The sequence below is a fragment of the Trachemys scripta genome, chromosome 6, assembly GCF_013100865.1.
Source record: "Trachemys scripta elegans isolate TJP31775 chromosome 6, CAS_Tse_1.0, whole genome shotgun sequence".
Taxonomy (NCBI): domain Eukaryota; kingdom Metazoa; phylum Chordata; order Testudines; family Emydidae; genus Trachemys; species Trachemys scripta.
Genome location: NC_048303.1, coordinates 3415706 through 3436364, shown reverse-complemented (window position 1 = coordinate 3436364; position 20659 = coordinate 3415706). Strand labels below are relative to the sequence as shown.

The following is a 20659-nucleotide window of genomic DNA, read 5'->3' as shown; positions in this document are numbered from 1 at the left end:
AAAAAGAAGAACAGGAGTACTTGTGGCACCTTAGAGACTAACAAATTTATTAGAGCATAAGCTTTCATGGACGAAAGCTTATGCTCTAATAAATTTGTTAGTCTCTAAGGTGCCACAAGTACTCCTGTTCTTCTTTTTACAAAGATAAGAGAGGAGGAAGCCAGATCCCTGGAGTGAAAGTGCAGTAGAAGGTAAATTACATTACATAAACCCAAAATATTTCTAGGGAAGGTAAGCTGGGGCACCTATAAAGGCTGACCCTCTCCCTTTAATTAAGTGTTTAGTGGCTGGATCCAGCACAACCTTCAGTAGAAGCCTTTGAGCTTTTGTCTTGGCTTCCCTTTTATGGCTGCAAGGGGATGCTTGAAGCTTTGTGGTGGTGTGATATAATTCTCCCCCCAGTACAGCGAGAGGGGGAAATACCCAGGGGTGAGGTACAGCTGCATCACAGCTTGTGTCTACCGCACCTTGGTAGACCATCTCACACAGACTAATTGCAGCCAAATGGATCACTACAAGGCAAGGTGTGCATTTAGTAGGTTTGGGAAGTACAGCTATACCAACATGCTACAGGGGCAAAGTATCCTTCCTCTTGGCACCGCTTACACCGGCCACACTGCGCGTATTTCAGTTCCCCCCCTCAAGCAAAATATGCTCTACCCCCAACCCTGTATCTATACTAGGGTTTTTTGCTGGCCCAACTCGGTCAGGGATCACACCTCCTCCCATCGCTGACTGACACAGCTGTGACAGCAAAAGTTTGCAGTGTAGACACAGCGTCTGGCTTGCACCGCACTTGGGTACTGCACAAGGGCTTGTCTACATTTGGGATAACGGATTGTCAGTTAACTCAAGGGAGTTAACGCATTTGCAAAGACCAGCCTGGACGTTCTCCAAACTTTTGTGCCTTACCCTAGGCAGAAGCCAGGAAAGTTGAGGAGGAGGAATGCTGCAGCATCACTGCAGGGCAGGGCAGGTCTACTACACCTTACGGTCACAGCTACCATGGAGCTTTGATTTGCCTTTATGTTTCTAAAGGGAATTCAGTGCTGGCAACAGGTGCTGGGGTGAAAGCAATGAGTGATGAGCCCACATCCCGATGGGCCAACATCTGGCCATGGCTAGAATGAGGGATATTTAGGAAGGAAAACGGGGACAGTTTTTAACGTACTGAGGTAGAGTACAGGCTGTGGCCGGGCTGAGCTCCCTCCATGCCCACCCTGCAACTGGACCTTAGCCTGGACCTGGACCGGAAAGCGGAGCTCACCCCCTATAGCAGAACCTAGGGTTTACCTGGACCAGGTACCCAGGATGAGAACTACAGCTGCCTTGTCTGCACTAGGATTTTAACACATTAGAAAAGCCCTGCTTGCCCTAAGGGAGGACAAGGCCACAATTAGCAGGATGACGGTCCCTCCCACAATCAAAGTGGGTAACAGGTGGATACAAACAAACCAGGCAGGGAGCTCATGAGACCAGTGTGAAAAGCCAAGGTTCCAGCACACCAGCTGCCTTGCCATGGTCCAAGTTTTCCAAGGCATCATGGCACAGGCAAGTTTTAAGGGGGAATCTGGAGCAGCCAATTGTAAAACCCGCAAATTTCAGTTTACAGGGAGCATCTCCCATGCGTAAGTGTGAAGGGGCTTCTGGGTAACTGTGACAATGAACAAGTAAGGCCGGGTTGGAGGACTCTAAGAGATGAGTAGCCAGGGCAAAGATACGTTGTGAAGGGCCTTAAAAGTTAAACCTGAGAAGTAAAAGCTTTCCAACCTGTTTTATCGCTGCTCAAGCTGTTTGCTAATGGAACTCTACGTGGGCCTGTCAGCATCGCCCCCCAGTTTCCGAAGTCACAGCAGAGGCATAAATCTGCTCTCGGATTTGACACGTGTTTCACCCACTAATTATATTTGACATTATAGCTAAATTGCACTAAACCCCCCCTGGTGCAAACAGTGCTGGGGTTGGGGGGGGTGAGGGGGGAGAAAGAGTGCTACAAGAAAGGGTATTTACAGGCAATTTAACCCCTTGGGGTGGCTTAACTCCTGGCATGTCTAAGTCCTCAACAATATTAACATACCCAACATTTAAAAATCGTGTCTGTGTCTCAGGAGACACGTTGGGACTTCTGAGAGCAATTTCAGTGAGACAGGAACACAGGCACTGCCATGCGGCATCGGACCCATGGTCCATTTAGCTCAGTATCCTGCCTCTGACAGTGGCCAGCACCAGCTGCTTCAGATGAAGGTGCAAGAACCCTGCAATAGCAGATGTGGGATAAACTGCCTCCATATTAAGTCTCATCCTGATCTCTAGTAGTTAGAGGTTGGCTTAAGCCCTGAACCATTAGGTTTAATATCCCCTCCAGAATGCTTGTTAGCAGGAACTAAATGGGTATTGAGAATATTCAAAGTTAGGTGTCCAATCACTTTTTGAATCTTGCTAAGTTTTTGGCCTCAACGACATCCTGTGGCAGGGAGTTCCACAGTCTAATTACGCAATGCATGAAAAAAAGTATTTCTTTTTACCAATTTTGAATATTTCACCCTTTAACTTCACTAAATGTCCCTTTGTTCTTGCACTGTAAGACAGGGAGAACAGATTCTCCCAGTCTACCTTCTCTAGTCCATTCATTGTTTTATATACTTTTATCGTGTCCCCGATTTTCTCGCTTTTCAATACTATAACTCTGGATAATCTTGCTCTCTATATAAATGCACACTTTGGGGGATCGGGGGGAGAGGGAGTGTATGTGAAGTGCTCTTATCAGAGAAATGCTATTGGTGACAAAAATAAAAGCAGTTATTATAAATATCTCTTTATTATACTAGGAAATGCCCTTCCTGTTTTACATCCCAGCAGATATTTGAGATATGGAAATTTTATATAAACATTCACCATGATGAACAAATAGGAACATTTATGAACAATTCATCTCACCTTGAGATGATTTTGGAGAAGGCATAAAGAGGGGGTGTCTATGTCTATAGAAAATATTATCCCTTTTCAAGGGCTGCAATGCTTCTATGAATGTGTACCAGATTAACAGGATTTGAGATATTGCTCAAGAATTTTCTTCCCCTGAACAGCTTTATAAACAGAAAGGGTTACAGATATGGTACAGGAGGCCTAACAAGAGCTCTTGATGGTCTTAGATAGTCCATTTCTCTGTACGTGCCTCCACTGATCTGACCAGACCTTCTCCCAGGATCTCAAAGTCTTCTAGGATGGCTTCCACATTGGGAACGGTGACTAGCTCCTCACAGCTTAGAGATGCCATCATTCTTCCTTTCATGTTGGATGCCTGTAATACACATGCATATGCGTTGGGCTAACTGACATCTACATTTTGTGCCTAGCAATGCTGTATTCTTCTGCGGAAGTTAAATCTCTAACGCAACCCCTACCCACTCCTACCCTTCCGCAGTGAGCCCAACATGACAAGTAAATGCTGCCACTGTCCGGTCTCACCACTTCTCTTCCAATCCTGTCCCCTTTTGCTAGCACTACGTTCACTTTTAACAGCTCCTGTTACAGTCAAGTGAGCTTCAAAATACACCGTGTAAATCAGAAGGCTGCGAAAGCACCCCGTTCCGAGCATACACAACCAAGCAGCCCGTCAACAGAGCAACGATATAGCAATTTCCAATCACAATTACCCCTTATATGTGCGTGCGGAACACTGGAAAAATTACTCACTGACCATCTTAGGAGGTGGGGACAGACGCAGGCAACCGATGCATAGAGGGTGTCTTAAAGGTCAACGGGTCAAAGACAACGTGTCTGATCTGCCTTTGCTTTGATCTGTTACTGGCAGATAAGAACCCGATCCAGCAAGCTACTGTAAGCATGGAATTCTCTCACTGAAGTCAATAGAACTATTCAGACGTGTAAAGCTAGGCATGGGCTTGGGGGCATCATCTCATTTCATGGCAATGAATGACTAGATTTCAAAGCAGCAGCACTGCAGGCCAGCAAGTGCCCCAGGCGCAGAGAGAGGAGCTACACGTGGTCCGGCAGAACAGGCAGGGTTGCCAGAAGAACTCTGGGCCATTAATCACAAGTTTCTTTGCGTCTTTGATGAGTTCCTCGCATAAAGCAGCATGAATCACATCCACGCCTGTGCATCAGACCCACCTTTACCATCCCCCAGGGACTCTCCAAGCCACACCTTCGCTCCCAAATAGCTCTGCACGTTAAACTGCGTGGCACAAACTCAGCATGTGCTGCCGTCCTGGACACCTACTGGTCAGTGGAAGCGACAGACACTTGGCACTTCTGAAAAATCAGGCCCGGGGGGTGTCAAACTGGGCAGCCAAAAAACACAGGCTTCCTTTGAAAATGGGGCTCTTTGCCTCAGTTTCCCTGTCAATGGAGACAGCACTCACCTACTCTCCAGGAGGGCTAAGGAGGGTGTGTGTGTGTGTGTGTGTTAGTGTTGGTCAAAGGATGTATGTATTGGGGGGTATTATTGCCTAGTGGATAGACCTCTGGACTGGAACTGGGGAGACCTGGAGTCTGTTCCCGATTCGGCCATTGGCTGGATGGCCTTGGGCAAGTCACTTCACCTCTCCGTGCCTCAGTTTCCCTGAGTGTGAGATGAGAGGATACTGACTGCCTTTGTAAAGCGTTTTGAGATCTGTTCTGAGACATTAGGTGACGCTATTGTTATTACAATCCCCTCCAAACTTCCCACAGCACCGCAACGAACAACAAGAAACTAAAAGCAGAGGGTCAAAAACTCACCTTGAAAGGCTGGGGCTCGAAACTGGAAGGTTTCCACAAAACTCCAATCACCTCCCCGCCGTGCGAGTCATAGAAGAACAAGGCCAGGTCTCCAAAGGCCTCCTGGAAGAGGATTTGAAAGGGAGTCATGTCAGGCGTCACAAATCACACGTCACAAATCCTCTGTAATGCTCCCCAGGAGGGAGAGACACCAAGGACACTGGCTCACAGCCAAGTAGGATCCGGTGAAAGATTCTTGGAAGTGCAGATTCTACAACTGTTCCATGGATCGCCACATCCCAACTTCAATTAAAATGACCTGCTCTCCAAGGGCTGGCCACTGGGCTCCCCCCACCTGTCCCGCAACAGAACCATACCAACTCCAATGCACTGGAACTTGTCATGCAGGAGGGGGGCGAGCTCTGTCAGCCACCAACTCTGCCGTAATAAATGTCACTCCGAGGCAGCAACACCAGGGAAACCACTACAATAGGTAACAGCTCCCTGCAGCGTAGGGAAGGAAGAGGGGACTGCATCCAGCAAGCAGCCCGCAATGATCAGGGTTTTCCTTTTGCATCCCACAGCAGCATAAGGACAATATAAGAGGTGCTTAGAGCCACAGTGAAAGATCAATAAGAGACTTCAACCTGTCCCAGAATCTCCCCTCTAAACTAAGTCCTATCTCCCACTCTCTGGGCTGGACATAAATGGAGCAGACTGCACATTTAATAGAGAGGTGCAGTCCACAGATAGTACAGTTCCCAGCAGGCCGTGCTCCCCTGGATCGGAGGGAGGACTATATTGCAGAACCATATGGTTTGCAAGTAGCCTGCGTGCCATGCACTGGCCCTTCCTTGCTACCCAGTTTCTGCTCTAGTGAGGCTAACTCCTTCAGGGTGAGAAACTTCTTTCTGCTGCAGGTCGCTCTTGAAAGTGGGGTGGGGAAGCCAGCTCATCGATGGACACAAATCAGACATCAAGAATTAGAACACTCAAAAACCAATAGGAGAACACTTCAATCTCCTTGGACACTCAATAACAGACTGAAAAGTGGCAATTCTTCAACCAAAAAAAACTTCAAAAACAGACTCCAACGAGAAACTGCCAAACTGGAATTAATTTGCAAACTGGACACCATCAAATTAGGCCTGAATAAAGACTGGGAGTTGACAGGTCACTACAAAAACTAATTCCCCCCTGCTGACACTCACACCTTCTTGTCAACTGTTGGAAATGGGCCACCTTGATTACATTGGCCTGATTAGCACTACAAAAGTGATTTCCCCCCCCTCCCTTGGTATTCACCCCTTCTTGTCAACTGTTGAGAATAGCCCACTTCCATCTTAGTTGAATTGGCTCGTTGGCACTGACCCCCCCACTTGGTAAGCCATCTCCATCTTTTCACATGCAGTGTATTCATACCTGCCTAGTGTATTTTCCACTCCATGCATCCGATGAAGTGGGTTTTAGCCCACGAAAGCTTATGCCCAAATAAATGTGTTAGTCTCTAAGGTGCCACAAGGACTCCTCGCTGTAATCACTAGATCGGTGCACTAAAGCTAATGAAGCTCCTTCCTGCAGTTCCTCTCCTCCCACAGCCGAACTCCCACACCAATGCTCCCGGTGCGCTGCCAATACCACACTGAACTGGCAAAATAATCACAAGGAAAGACTCGTTCCCAGCAATACAGCACCTTGGCTCACAGTAACTAGACAATTCAGTTTCCTTTTAAACGTTTGCCACTAGAACTGCTGTAATACGCTGTGGGGCTCTGCAGGGACTTGCTCTCATGGCATGAATACTTCAACAACGTGAATGACCCATCAAGCCCATCCTCCCCCAGTCTCCTCAGGTGGCTGCCTGGAACAAGGGTTCAGAAGGAACGCTCGCAAACGATGATAAAAGCCCCAGCTTGGTCGCCCTGGGCCCACACGACCCAACTCCAGTGCAGCAGGCGTGAGGGGGGAGGGTCGATGACTGAGCTACCTGAACACATGCCACCAGACATGTGGGGAACAGGGATCAGATCTCGGACACAGGGACAGCGACGGGAGGAATCATAGAATATACTGAGAAAGCAGGATGAGAAGATAACTCACTGAAGTGCCTGTACACAAATGCAAGAAGCCTGGGAAACAAGCAGGGAGAACTGGAAGTCCTGGCCCAGTCACGGAATTATGATGTGAGTGGAACAACAGAGACTTGGTGGGATAACTCACATGACTGGAGCACTGTCATGTATGGATATAAACTGCTCAGGAAGGACAGGCAGGGCAGAAAAGGTGGGGGAGTTGCATTGTATGTAAGAGCAGTATGACTGCTCAGAGCTCCAGTATGAAACTGCAGAAAAACCTGAGAGTCTCTGGCTATGTAGACTCTCTCCTCAGGCCCTACACTACCAGCACTCCTAGCTCTATCTTCGAGACACCACTGACTTCCTGAGGAAACTACAATCCATTGGCGATCTTCCAGAAAGCACCATCCTGGCCACTATGGATGTAGAAGCTCTCTACACCAACATGCCACACAAAGATGGACTACAAGCCGTCAGGACCAGTATCCCCGATACTGTCACGGCAAACCTGGTGGCTGAACTTTGTGACGTTGTCCTCACCCACAACTATTTCACATTTGGGGACAATGTATACCTTCAAGTCAGCGGCACTGCTATGGGTACCCACGTGGCCTCACAGTATGCCAACATTTTTATGGCTGACTTAGAACAACACTTCCTCAGCTCTCATCCCCTAATGCCCCTACTCTTCTTGCACTACATTGATGACATCATCATCTGGACCCATGGAAAAGAAGCCCTTGAGGAATTCCACCATGATTTCAACAATTTCCATCCCACCATCAACCTCAGCCTGGACCAGTCCACACAAGAGATCCACTTTCTGGACACTACAGTGCTAATAAGCAATGGTCACATAAACACCACCCTATACTGGAAACCTACTGACCGCTACACTTACCTACATGCCTCCAGCTTCCATCCAGACCACATCACACGATCCATTGTCTACAGCCAAGATCTAAGATACAACTGCATTTGCTCCAACCCCTCAGACAGAGATAAACACCTACAAGATCTCTGTCAAGTGTTCTTACAACTACAATACCCACCTGCCGAAGTGAAGAAACAGATTGACAGAGCCAGACGAGTACCCAGAAATCACCTACTACAGGACAGGCCCAACAAAGAAAGTAACAGAACACCACTAGCTGTCACCTTCACCCCCAACTAAAACTTCTCCAGTGCATCAAGGATCTACAACCTATTCTGAGGAACGATCACTCACTCTCACAGATCTTGGGAGACAGGCCAGTCCTCACTTACAGACAGCCCCCAAACCTGAAGCAAATACTCACCAGCAACCGCACATCACACAACAAAAACACTAACCCAGGAACGTATCCTTGCAACAAAGCCTGTTGCCAACTCTGTCCATATATCTATTCAGGGGACACCATCATAGGACCTAATCACATCAGCCACACTATTAAAGGCTCGTTCACCTGCACATCTACCAATGTGATATATGCCATCATGTGCCAGCAATGCCCCTCTGCCATGTACATTGGCCAAAATGGACAGTCTCTAGGAAAAAGAATAAATGGACACAAATCAGACGTCAAGAATTATAACATTCAAAAACCAGTCAGAGAACACTTCAACCTCCCTGGTCACTCTATTACAGACCTAAAAGTCACAATTATTCAACAAAAAACTTCAAAAACAGACTCCAACGAGAAACTGCAGAACTGGAATTAATTTGCAAGATGGACACCATTAAATTAGGCTTGAATAAAGACTAGGAATGGATGAGTCATTACACAAATTAAGCTATTTCCCCCTGCTCATTTCCCCTCTACTGTTACTCACACCTTCTTGTCAACTGTTTGAAATGGGCCATCCTGATTATCACTACAAACTTTTTTCTCCTGCTAATAGCCCACCTTATTCGATTAGTCTCATTAGAGTTGGTATGGCAACACCCATTTTTTCATGTTCTGTGTGTGTGTGTGTGTGTGTGTGTGTGTGTGTGTGTGTGTGTGTGTGTGTGTGTGTGTGTACATATACACACACACACACACACGCATACACCCCTCTACCCCAATATAACATGAATTCGGATATAACCCGGTAAAGCAGTGCTCCGGGGCTGCGCACTCCAGCGGCGCAAAGCAAGTTCGATATAACGTGGTTTCACCTATAACACGGTAAGATTTTTTGGCTCCCGAGGACAGCGTTATATTGGGGTGGAGGGAGGGAGGGAGGTGGGCGCGTGTGTATGCACGCATGCGTGTGTGTGCGCGCCCCTGCAGTTTGGCTTTAGAAGTCCATGAGAAGCTCTCCGTTAAATGATTTTAGGGAACCAAAAGTGTTGGTCTTCCATGACCCGAGAGCTTCTGATCTCAGGAACGGGGCGGAGTGGCCGGACTGCTGAAGGGAGGGGGCGGATTTTCTGGAGAAAGGGCATGTAGTGCACGAAGGATGATTTAAACCGTGTCACCTTGTTTTTCTAACCCTCGTTCCCTCCCTCCGCCTCTTACTTCCCTGCTGCTGCCCTCGCTCATTGATTGCGTCATGCCTGCCTTCAGACCGGGAGCTTGCTGGAGAAGGGTCTGGTCTCTCACTCGGTCTTTGGAAAGGGCCCAGCACATCACGCTACTACAGCACAAATAATAAATACACTAATTAAGGTTTGTTCGGGCCTTTGAACACGCTAAGTGCTCTCGTTAAAAACCTGCCTATAAATCCGAATGAAAATTAAACTGTAGCTATTTGCTTAAGATCTTTCCTAAAAGCACTGGCCATTTGCACACTGCAGGCCTTGCTGTCGGGGTCATCACTATCTTGACTGGCACTCTGAGGCTCAGGAGCGCATCAGGAACTTGTTTTCCCAAGGTCAGTGGGAAGAGCCAGTGACAACGTCTAGGCAGCCAGCCGGAGGTTTGTTTCAGTGTCCAATGGCATTACAGAAGGAAAATGACACCGGGACTGGAATTTGCCCATAGAGATTGAAAGTCACCAAGAAATTTGAAAAAAGGACAAACAGAAGAGCTACCATTTTTGTGCAACACACTAAAAACCAATGGCTGGGTCCCCAGAGATTTGCGTGGGCCTGCCGACATACTGTTCTGCGTGTGCCAACCACAGAAGGAAAGCAGCCGTGTTCTTTAGGCTGCATTAAATAAAAGGTTGCCAAATTGTAGGGGTAGGATGTTACATTTGTATTAAATATAGTATATATCAAATGTATTAATGTATGTTTTAAGTTCATCCTGCCAGCCGTCCATTTTAAAAAGCAAAAAGAAATGACCCTCTGGGGCATTGGTAGAAACGCATCTGACAGACTGCCAGTGTCTGTACTGATTAAGGCAGAGATAGACCAGAACAGTCCTTATGACTGATTATGGTCACCTTTTGTTTTAGAATAACCTGTATTATAAAAAAATGGGGCCTCGTTTCCAATAGGCATTACAAACTAGACCCTCTAGTCATTCTTTTTGTTTTAAGATCTAGTAAGTAAAAAATAGGATTTTAAATTGTGTTTATGTTAATTACATTAAAGAAATGCTGAAGGCCGAAACCACAGTGTAAACTATTTTAAATCACAAAATTTAGTGAGGTTTAATTTCTAGTGCCTTTCTTGCTCAATATAAAACACTGCTGCTTGTATATCTTTGAAGGTCTCTGTAAAAAACTGTTTGTGTAAATAAAAAGTGTATTCATAAAAAAAAAAGCGTAAAGGCCGCTGTCGGAGCCAAATAGTCCCAAAAAAAGGGGGGGGGAGGGGGGAGTCATTTAACAAACTTATCAACGCCAAAGAACCATCAACGCACATCCATAACTAAGGGAAGGCAAATTAACAACCCAAGGTAAAGGCTGGCACCCCAAAAAACAAAACAATTAATTACATCAAAATGGCCCTCTCAAAGGTACTTTAAAACGTAACCTCAAAAAATACCACCAATTAAAAAGTAACCAGTCATAAACTAACAGCAAAATCCATAGACTTCAACACACACACACACACACACACACACACACACACACACACACACAAAAGACTATTAAAAACAGGATGCTTTGCCATAGGGCTTTGGGTTCGTCTTGCCACAACTCCAAAAGCATCGGATCGCAACCGACAGATCCCGGCTCCCCATTGCGACCAATCTCGCTGGCCACTAAATTAATGCAGACTCTGGACTGGTAACTATAAACACTGACTGGCGGGACTGTGTGAATACTGTGTACGTGTATATGTAACTAAAATGCATATGCTAACTGCTATATTCTCAATAAATGCGGCATATTGCCTTCTCCCATATAAAAAAAAAATCTCATGTACTTTGTATGAGCATAACAAAATGAGTCAGCGAATCGCACAAGATAGAGGTGGAAGAGCCCCATTGGGCCATCTCCCTGACAAAGGGAGAGCTGTTCTATCTAGTATTGTTTACTGGTGCACTGTTTGGTCTTGCATGACAGAATTTTCACTCCTTTCTTTGGAAGACTGCTCCACAGACTCTGTAGGGAGACAGACCATTGTTCTGCAATTTCTAGGAGGGTGTTGCAAACGGTGGAGAATAAAGAGTACAACAAGTGACTAATACATATCCTCTTAGCTGAGGTTAACCTCAGAGAGAATGTGGGAGAAATATTGGAACTATATATGGGTGAGTATGTGTACATGCATACACGCACCCACCAACACATCTGCCTCTATACTACGAGTCATGGACTTGTTTTGCAATGTGACAACAGAGAATTTCCCAAAGCCACTTGCCAGATGAACCCATCAGAGAGGCCTTTATTCAGAACAGAAACATTTCCTTTCTTCTAGAGTGAAGAGTCCAGATTCCATCATATCCAGGACAAAAACCTTTTTCCTCCTCTCACAATGGATGAGCATATATATTTGCCCACCATTGCTTTAAGGCAGAAATAAAAGTTGTTTCACCATAGGAAATATTCGGAGTGAAATTCAGAAATTTCACTATGTTCAATAACTGCTAGTTAATCCTTAGAGAATTCAGTGCGTGGAAGCATCTCAAACCTACCAGGATCTTCAAAGAGCTGGCCACTCCCATCCTGCCCTGAGACTTCTGGTTCTGCCACTCGGCAAACCGTTACAGGAGAAGACGCACTGTCCGGGGTCTGTGGACCTGCCCACCAGAAGAAAGGTTTTTCTTGATCTTCTGCACACAGAAGATCCACAGACCCCTTACAAGTGGGCTGTCCAGGAACAGTCTGCAGTCAGGGAGGGTTTGATAGAACAAAACTCTATGCAGCTGAGTAAATAGACTCTTAATCTGTGGAACCACAGCAAGCAGAATCCTTTGCTCAAATACTGCTTTTGAGAAGCTTGTAATACTTTGTAAACATATGCACGCTACGAAGAGAGTCCATAAAATCTTTCAGTCCAGGAGGTAGCCACTGGGGGAGCTCTGTGTTTCTGGCCTTGTAAACTTCTATTTTGCACCATTGTATCCACCTGGACATGAATGAATGGAATAAAACAATGACCTTTCGCCAACAGATGGAATAAAACAAAAAGGAGTCAGTGATTTTCTAAACTCTTTTGTATCTTTGAAGTAGATCTTCAACTCTCTCCTAACATCCAGGGTATGCCAAAGGTTTTCAGTAGGATGTGGACAAAAAGACAGGAAGGACCCTCTGGAATACTGAATTTAACTTGGACATGAAAGCTGCATTGCTTCTTAAAACTTTGTCCTGATGGAAGGTGCAGCGCTGTGGTTCTACTGATGACACTCCCAGTTCTGAAACTCTTCTTGCAGAAGTGAGAGCTGAGTGCTACGAGGAAAACCACTTTTAAGGAAATAAGAGCATTTATCACAGAGGTTCAAAGGGTTCTTAGTAAGCCATTTAGCACTAAGTTTAGGTACCAAGGGGGAATCCTGCAAACTGGAGTAGGGTTGACACGAGACGCTGCTCTAAAAAAATCTGGGTGGGACATGATCCTGTGTTTTCCTGTTGTCTGGAAGATACGGAGGTTGCAGCCACTTGAAATGTTAATGTTTGAGGTTTAAAGAGCAATGTGAGACCTTGGTGCAGGAATTTCACCTTAGCCTTGATAGGATCTATCTGCAAGTCTTTACATTCTGTCTCAAAACTGGACCAAATCCTTCTTATGCCTTATTTGTTGAGCCTTTTCTGGATGCTAACAGCATGCTTCTTAGGGCCACTGAATATCCTTTTTTGTTTTAGCTGGAATCTCACAAATACCAAGAAACTAGATTCAACTTCCATGGGTTGGGGTGGAGGATCGGTCCTCATCATAGAAGATCCCATCAGCGTGGGAGAAACAAAGGGTATTCTGCCTGCTGCACCAAGTCTAAAGCCCAGGCTCTCCACGTACAACGCAGGGCCACCAGAATTACCTCTGCTGTCTGCTTTGTAGTCCCTGAACTGCGTTGGGGAGTGCTGCAAATTGTGGAAATGCAGACAGCAGCAGCCCTTCCAGCCACGGAAAGTGTGCATCCATGGCTACAGGTCAGTGAACCCTTCACCTGGGGCAGAAAGTGGGAATCTCTGCACTGAATTGGGAAGCAAATGGGTGACCGAGGGCTCCGAGTATTGAGTCGAAGACCTCTGGGTGAAGACTCCACTTCTCTGGCTCTCTCCTCTGTCTGTTCAACCACTCTGCCCGGGTGTATAACTCTCCTCTTATGCCGAGAGCCCAGAAGGGACAGAGGGTTCTTTTCTGCCCATGAACATAGCAGGTTGGTTTCTCGTAACATGGCTGTGGACCTGGTGCCTCCATGTTTGCTGACAAAAGCTACTGTAGCTTGTGCTCAGACATTGTTAGAACATCTCCGTTGCTCAACTCTGCAGCTAGTGCTCTCATGGATAGCTAACTGCTCTGAGCTCAAGCCAGTTAATACTACGTCAAAGCTCCTTCTCCATCCGTGCCGTTGTATGAATCTGTTCTTTGAATGAGCTCCACTTTCTCTGAGACAGACATCGACTGGAGAGAACTGCGGTCACAGCTCCGAAATCTTGGGGACCTATGAGTCTCTTGACTTCCAGACACCAGGAGAGGGATTTCCCCAAAAAGAGTCTACCCCCTGGATACACAGAAGAGGCTTCAAAGTCCCCCCTTACGGGGATCCATCTTCCCAGCCGTCTGTTCTTTGAGGAGGAAAATCACGCTCAGCTGGGATCACCATGTCCTGTACTAGGGATGGCTCTATGAACATTATTGTGCCTCTGGGCCAGTCCCCATTGCCAGGAGACTGGTGTCACACCTCCTAGTCGCATTCCGCACCATGATCTTCCATGCAAAGCTGGGAGCCATTCACACGCCCTTCCCAAACCAGAGTGCTTCTCGCACAGCAGCTGATGAGACAGGGTTGCATGCCCGCAAAGCATCTGCTGCCCAGATTGAATGCTACTTAGGTCTGGTCTATACTACCCGCCTGAATCGGCGGGTAGAAATCGACCTCTCGGGGATCGATTTATCGCGTCCCATCGGGACGCGACAATCGATCCCCGAATCGGCGCTCTAACTCCACCAGCGGAGGTGGTAGTAAGCGCCGCCGACAAAAAGCCGCAGAAGTCGATTTTGCCACCATCCTCACAACGGGGTAAGTCGGCTGCAATACGTCGAATTCAGCTACGCTATTCACGTAGCTGAATTTGCGTATCTTAAATCGACTCCCCGCTGTAGTGTAGATGTACCCTAAGGCTGCTGCCACGTGCCCACTGGGTGGCTGACACAGGTGAGGGGATAAGGGCTTTGCCAGCGTGCACTGGTGAAACATGCTACATTGATGTTCTCTGTTTATCCACAGAGCAGGCTTCCCCTCGCTAACGTGCCTGAAACCAACCCTGGAGAGACCATTCTCCATGAGCGAATAAGGACTTCAGTTCCCATGGCTGGTTCAATCCTTAGCTTCCCTGCAGAGACTACTAAGGAGCCAATTAGTGCCAGCTGCAGTGGTTTCCACCTTGTGGATACCTGCGGCATCCAGACTCATGACACGTAGGCTACCCAACAACCATCATGTGCAGCATCACCTAGATGTGGACACAGCCATCTCCCATGATCAGTCCTGTGAGCCACTCATCCCCCCCGCACTCTGTACTCCTCTTTTTTATCAGGCACTCAGAGAGCTCTCTGCAGTGATCCCACTGCTCCAGCACCCGCCACGGCCAGGTTAGGGGGCCAGAAACATTAAATTAACTAAACCACGAAGACACTGTTAGGCCCATCATTTGCACTGGGATTGTGAGGCCCCTACGCAGGGCTCCAGGTGCTATCTCCTAGAACTGGAAAGGACCCTGAAAGGTCATTGAGTCCAGCCCCCTGCCTTCACTAGCAGGACCAAGTACTGATTTTGCCCCAGATCCCTAGTGGCCCCCTCAAGGATTGAACTCACAACCCTGGGTTTAGCAGGCCAATGCTCAAACCCCTGAGCTATCCTCTGCTATGGCGATTCTTTTACCGGCTGACATCCCCACTCCCGTGGAATAGGGATGCAGTCACTATATGCAGGAGATGGAGAGGTTCCAGTAACCAATTCCTGCAGTGAAAGCAATCTGCACACAAGATACCCACACAGAGCAGCTGAACATGTGTGCATACCCACCCCTGAGGCCCACAGCCACGCTTACCCTCAGCTCCTGGAGGTAGCACTGTACTGGATCATAACCCACCACTGGGAAAGCGAGGGTCTTGACCGGAGCATCGCTCTTCAGCATTCCCCGGCTGAAAGACTTCGCCGGTCGGTCCACGCCCTCCAGGTGCCTGGGGAGCTGCTTGGCATTCAGGTGGATAAGGATGTCATAGAAATCCAGCGGTGGGCGGAAGACCATCTGCAGAAGGGGAGGAGAGGGAGACAGGGGTAACACTGCTTGCAATGTGCAAGATAGAGTATAGGAGCCTTGGATCTCATGCCCAGGTATCCTAGAGGAGGGAACGATACCCCACCAAGTTCCCGGCATCATTAACTCTTCAATGTCCCATTCCAGGCCAGCATCTGTTTCAGTACCTTTGCTGAAAGGGCTTTTCAATCAACCCAGTTAGGGATGCAAATAGCATTTAAAAAAAAGTAACCACTTAAACTATTCAAATTGTATCGGTTAAACGTTTAACCATTCAGGAGTTCACAACAGAGGTGGGGAACTCGGAGTGCAGTTGGGAGGGGGGTTTGCTGCAGAATCCCCATGTTTTACGTGGGGCTCCCCTGCCAGCCCCAGGTGTGCCCCGGGTCCCGGCTGCCAGGAGTCCTGGGCGTAGGGCCTGCAGCCGAGTTTAAACGTTAATTGAATACATTACCAATAAAACGGAGGCTTATCAGTTAACCGGTGAATGAACATTTTACATCCCTAGTTAGAGTAGGAGACTGGGAGTGTGGTCTAGTGACTGAAGCAGAAAGGAGGAGTCAGGACTTCTGGGCCCGACTCGCAGCCCAGCCACTGACTTGCTACGAGACCACGGACAAGTCTCCACAGCGAAGAACCCGCGGCTGGCCTGTGTCAGCCGACTCGGGCTCCGGGGGCTGTTTCATTGCTGTGTAGCCGAGCCGAGCTCTGGGACCTTCCCATCTCACAGGGTCCTAGAGCCCAGGCTCCCGCCCGAGCCCGGAAATCTACACTGCAATGAAACAGCCCCATGAGCCTGAGTCAGCATGGGCTAGCAGCGGGTGTAGACGCACCCTTAATCTCTTCTTGCCTTGGCTTCCCCATCTGGGTAGTAGAGTTAATTGTATCTACCCCATAAAGCATTTTGACAGCCTCAGAACAAAAGATCCTAAGAGCAACATATTATGGTTACACCGCCCGGATCAGTGGCATGCAAGACAGTAACTACGTGCATGTCACGGCAAACGATGAATCAGATTCACACTACGTGGGGGGGGAACAGAGCAGCCTCACTAATGAGTGCAACAGGAAAACCCTCCCGCAGAGTCAAGCAACATGTGGATACGCTGATGGCAGGATTTAAATCCCGTGTCTCAAACAGCATGGGAAGCTAAGTCAGGGTCTCTCTCGGTGTAGGACACCTGCTGCACTACTTGCTCAGGGCACGTCTGTGAGAGTCATGACAGATTAAAGGGAGAGGGAATGGAAAGGATGTTAGATTATTCGTCAGCAGGCCAGGGAAGAAACCCCAGCACCCCTAAATGCATTCATTTCTGGTGGGCTGCATGCTGCAGCTTCCTCTCTGAAAAGGGAACCAGAGGTTTGTGCCAAGTTCAAACAGAGGGAGCAGGAAACAATTGAAAACCAGGATTCCTGGAGCCATGCTCAGTGTTGCCTCCCTCCTCTCATCGGCCTGGGATTTTCTCTCTGCTGCAAGGCCACTTGAAGCCAGCCATAAGGAAGGGAATAAAATGCACTGCCTAGCTGCTGTCGTGCAGTCTGAACTCTCTCACCCACCCACAGTTTGAGAAGAGCCAGTCGCAATCTGGTCACGTCGGATGATCGGGGCAGGGGAGAGGGCGGCTGCTTTCCACGCCAATCTGGGCTCCCAGGCCTGCGGAGAGACCGAACCACTGTGTTCTGGCCAGGCGGTGGGGAGGGGCCAACTGGGCTCTGCTTCTCACTCCCCGGCCCACTGAAGCTGGGAGCAATGCTGACCAGCAATACCACTAGCTCAGAGGAGAGGAGCACGGGAGCCCCAGACCCTCAGGCAGCCCTGGCCAGAAGATCTGACAGTAGCCTTTTTAGGGACCAAGCATATGCTCTCTCTCATCCTGGCTACGAGGCGGGTGGACCCACGGGCTTCCTTCATGTGTGAAACGAGGGTAAGGCCCAGGAGACAGAAAACTCATTGGGAGAGGGACAACGTCAGGGACCCTCAGGGGTGCAGTAAGGAGGCACCTAAAGATCACAGAGGTCAAGGGTGACGTTGGCTAGGGAGACAAAGAGGATGTAGAGTGGCGTGGACTCCCAGCAATAACAGGCTCCCTGCCGAGGGCATGTGGAGCTGAACTAAGCTGAAGGGCATCTCTAGGGCTATGTAACACAATGAGACGGCCCCCTCCCTCAGAACCCCCTAGCCCCTGTGCCAGGGACGTGGGGATTTCATCTCCGGCCTTCCACCGCCCCAGTGCTGCAGCTGGTCCCTCAGAGGACAGCTGAGTCTTCAACCACGCACAGGCGGAGGAGGGGACGGGTTTATTATTAACAGAGCGGAGCGATGCCGGACAGATCAATATTTGGACAGAGAGGAGATGTGGGGATTTGGCCGCCGCTGCGTTAAAATGGAAAAAGCAGCTCATCTGTGGAATAAATGAGGTCGCCAACCACTGCCCCATCAGCACAGAAACTCACGGGTTGGGGAACGCCACCCAGGAAGGCCTGGAGGCTGGTCAGCAGCCAGGCTTTGTGGAGGGTAACAATCGGACAGCCTGGAATTCTTAGCAGCTCTGTGGCCTAGCCGGCAGGGCCGGGCAAAAGTTATTCAGACTGAACCTCCCCCAGCAAGAAGCTGCCACAGAGCACCTGCCAAGGTCCCTTTGCAGGTGGAGGGCCTGCGGGCCTTTGGCTTGCTCCATTTGGCCTGCTCTTCCCTTAGGGAGAAGGAAGGTAAGAGAGAAAGAGCTTGGCGGGTGGTCCTGTCTAGAGGACAGGGCCCTGGGAAGTTTTGGCTTCCGCAGGAGAAGAGATTGGATGGGCGGGAGATTTTGTTCAGTGCTACCTCCCAAAGGAGCCTGAACAGCTAGGATGCTGATGGAGAAAAGCAGGGGTCTCGCTGCCCTGGCAGAGTTCTGGGGCATAGACAGAGGGGGTGGTGCTCAGCCCCACGGACCAGTCTGAACCGCAGCCCCAAGTGTCTCAAAACATGAGAAAGGTCAGGGTGCAGCATGGCCTGGTTACGGCAGCCACTCCCTGCTCCGCATTCCATCCCTTCTGATTCAACGGAGGAGGGTGCAGCTCGCAGCTGCATTTTACAAGGCATTTTTCCCCCACGGCCCTGGAAACCGCGTCCTCTGATCTCCCCAGAGAACGTTACAGCTCCGAGGGTAGACGAGCAAGCATCGCCCGTGCTGCCCTGCTAAGGTGACTTAGGTCTGGAGGGACCACCTCTAAGACAGAGGCGCGAGTTCCATTTTCATAGCCCATTAGATCCTCAACTTCCCTGTTGAAACTGCCAATAAAGGAACCAACTAATGCCAAGCCCTCTGGCTGGGGCATTGTGAAGTTAACGCCCATACACAGGGAACTCAGTCCCACCAGCTCCTTTCACTAGCCACAGCTTCGGTTACCTCTCTGCTCTGTCCTCGAACATGCAGCTGAAGGTTTGGTCTGAGAGTCATATCAACCATATAGAGCTAATTTTCGGGTACTGCCAGACCCCTCCAAGCCACTGTCCAAAGTAAAAGGAAGCTAATTTAGGCCAGTCTACACACAAAGTTGCACTAGTTGAACATCATACAACATCACACCTTTAGTTGAAACAGCTTCAACTCTGGTGGGCAGACAAGCCATTAGCCTGATGAAAGGGATTAGCCGTACTCTGGCTCTGCCTTTTGGTACGGCTGCCCTGCGCCTGTTGCTTGGCTTCTCCATTACTGGAAGTTTGCAACTATAGTAGCCTGTTCTGCTAATCTCTTTGTGGATGAATAGTCCTTTTGATCCACCCAGAAGACCACATCATCCATCAACGATCTTCTCTTTTTCTGCCTCACGTTCCTCTGCCATTAACTTTCCTTCCAGTGCCCATAAATATGCATCACCCGCTGAACCTCTTAAACATGTGCCCTGCACATCAAATCTCTTTTTCCATAAGATCTTTAACTAGTGTTTCCTGATTTCCAACCATCTCCAATACTTTTTCACTGGTTGTGCAGTCTATCCATGATATTTTTAGAATTTTTCTATAACACCATAAGTCAAAGGATTGTATCTTCTTTATTCTTGATTGTTTGAAGTTCCATGTTTCACAGTCATAATTTAACACAGACCAAAAGTAAGTTTAAGAGTCAGACTTTAGTCTTCAGATTTATGTCTCTTCTCATCAGATGTTTATTCTTCCAGGATGTCTCTTTTTCTCTTGCTATGCTTGTGCTAACTTCAGTATCCAATCTTCCATCTTCTGTAATAATGGTTCCTAAGTAGTAATAGTTTCTCACTTGCTGAATGGCTCTGTCATTCATTGGAACCCATTGCATGTTTTCCCAGGATCCTTGCATATCACGATAGTTTATGTCTGACCTAGAATTGTTTGAGGGGGTCAATAAGCATATGGACAAGGGGGAACCAGTAGATATAGTGTATTTAGATTTTCAGAATGCATTCAACAAGGTCCCTCTCAAACGCTATTAAGCAAAGTAAGTTGTCATGGGATAAGAGGAAAGGTCATGGATTGGTAACTGGTTAAAAGATAGGAAATAAAGGGTAGGAATAAATGGTCAGTTTTCAGAATGGAGAGAGGTAAATAATGATGTCTCCCAGAGGTCTGTACTGGGCCCAGTCCTATTCAACATATTCATAAATGATCTGGAACAAGGGATAAACAGTGAGGTGGCAAAATTTGCAGATGGTACAAAACTACTCAAGATAGTTAAGTCCCAGGCAGACTGCAAAGCGCTACAAAAGGATCTCACAAAACTGGGTGACTGGGCAACAAAATAGCAGATGAAATTCAATGTTGATAAATGCAAAGTAATGCACAGTGGAAAACAATCCCAACTATACATATAAAATGATGGGGCTAAATTAGCAGTTATCACTCAAGAAAGATCTTGGAGTCGTTGTGGATAGCTCTCTGAAAACATCCACTCAATGCGCAGTGGCAGTCAAAAAAGCTAGCAAAATGTTGCGAATCATTAAGAAAGGGATAGATAATAAGACAGAAAATATCATATTGCCTCTATATAAATCCATGGTGCGCCCACATCTTGAATACTGCGTGCAAATGTGGTCACCCCATCTCAAAAAAGATATATTGGAAT

The 20659-nt window shown here is 47.9% G+C and overlaps 1 protein-coding gene across 1 annotated transcript in view; it reads right to left on the bottom strand.

The window, feature by feature from the left end:
* Window positions 1–2795: 2795 nt before the first annotated feature.
* The window catches only part of NOL6 (nucleolar protein 6), a 66825-nt gene continuing 48961 nt past the window's right edge, over window positions 2796–20659 (bottom strand). Inside the window, exons 24-26 of the mRNA XM_034774424.1 lie at window positions 15372–15572; window positions 4744–4845; window positions 2796–3301 (exon numbers count right to left, since the gene is read on the bottom strand). Of these exons, the coding sequence (XP_034630315.1) occupies window positions 3149–3301; window positions 4744–4845; window positions 15372–15572 (456 nt within the window). The 3' untranslated portion in view covers window positions 2796–3148. The remainder of the gene's footprint in view (window positions 3302–4743; window positions 4846–15371; window positions 15573–20659) is intronic.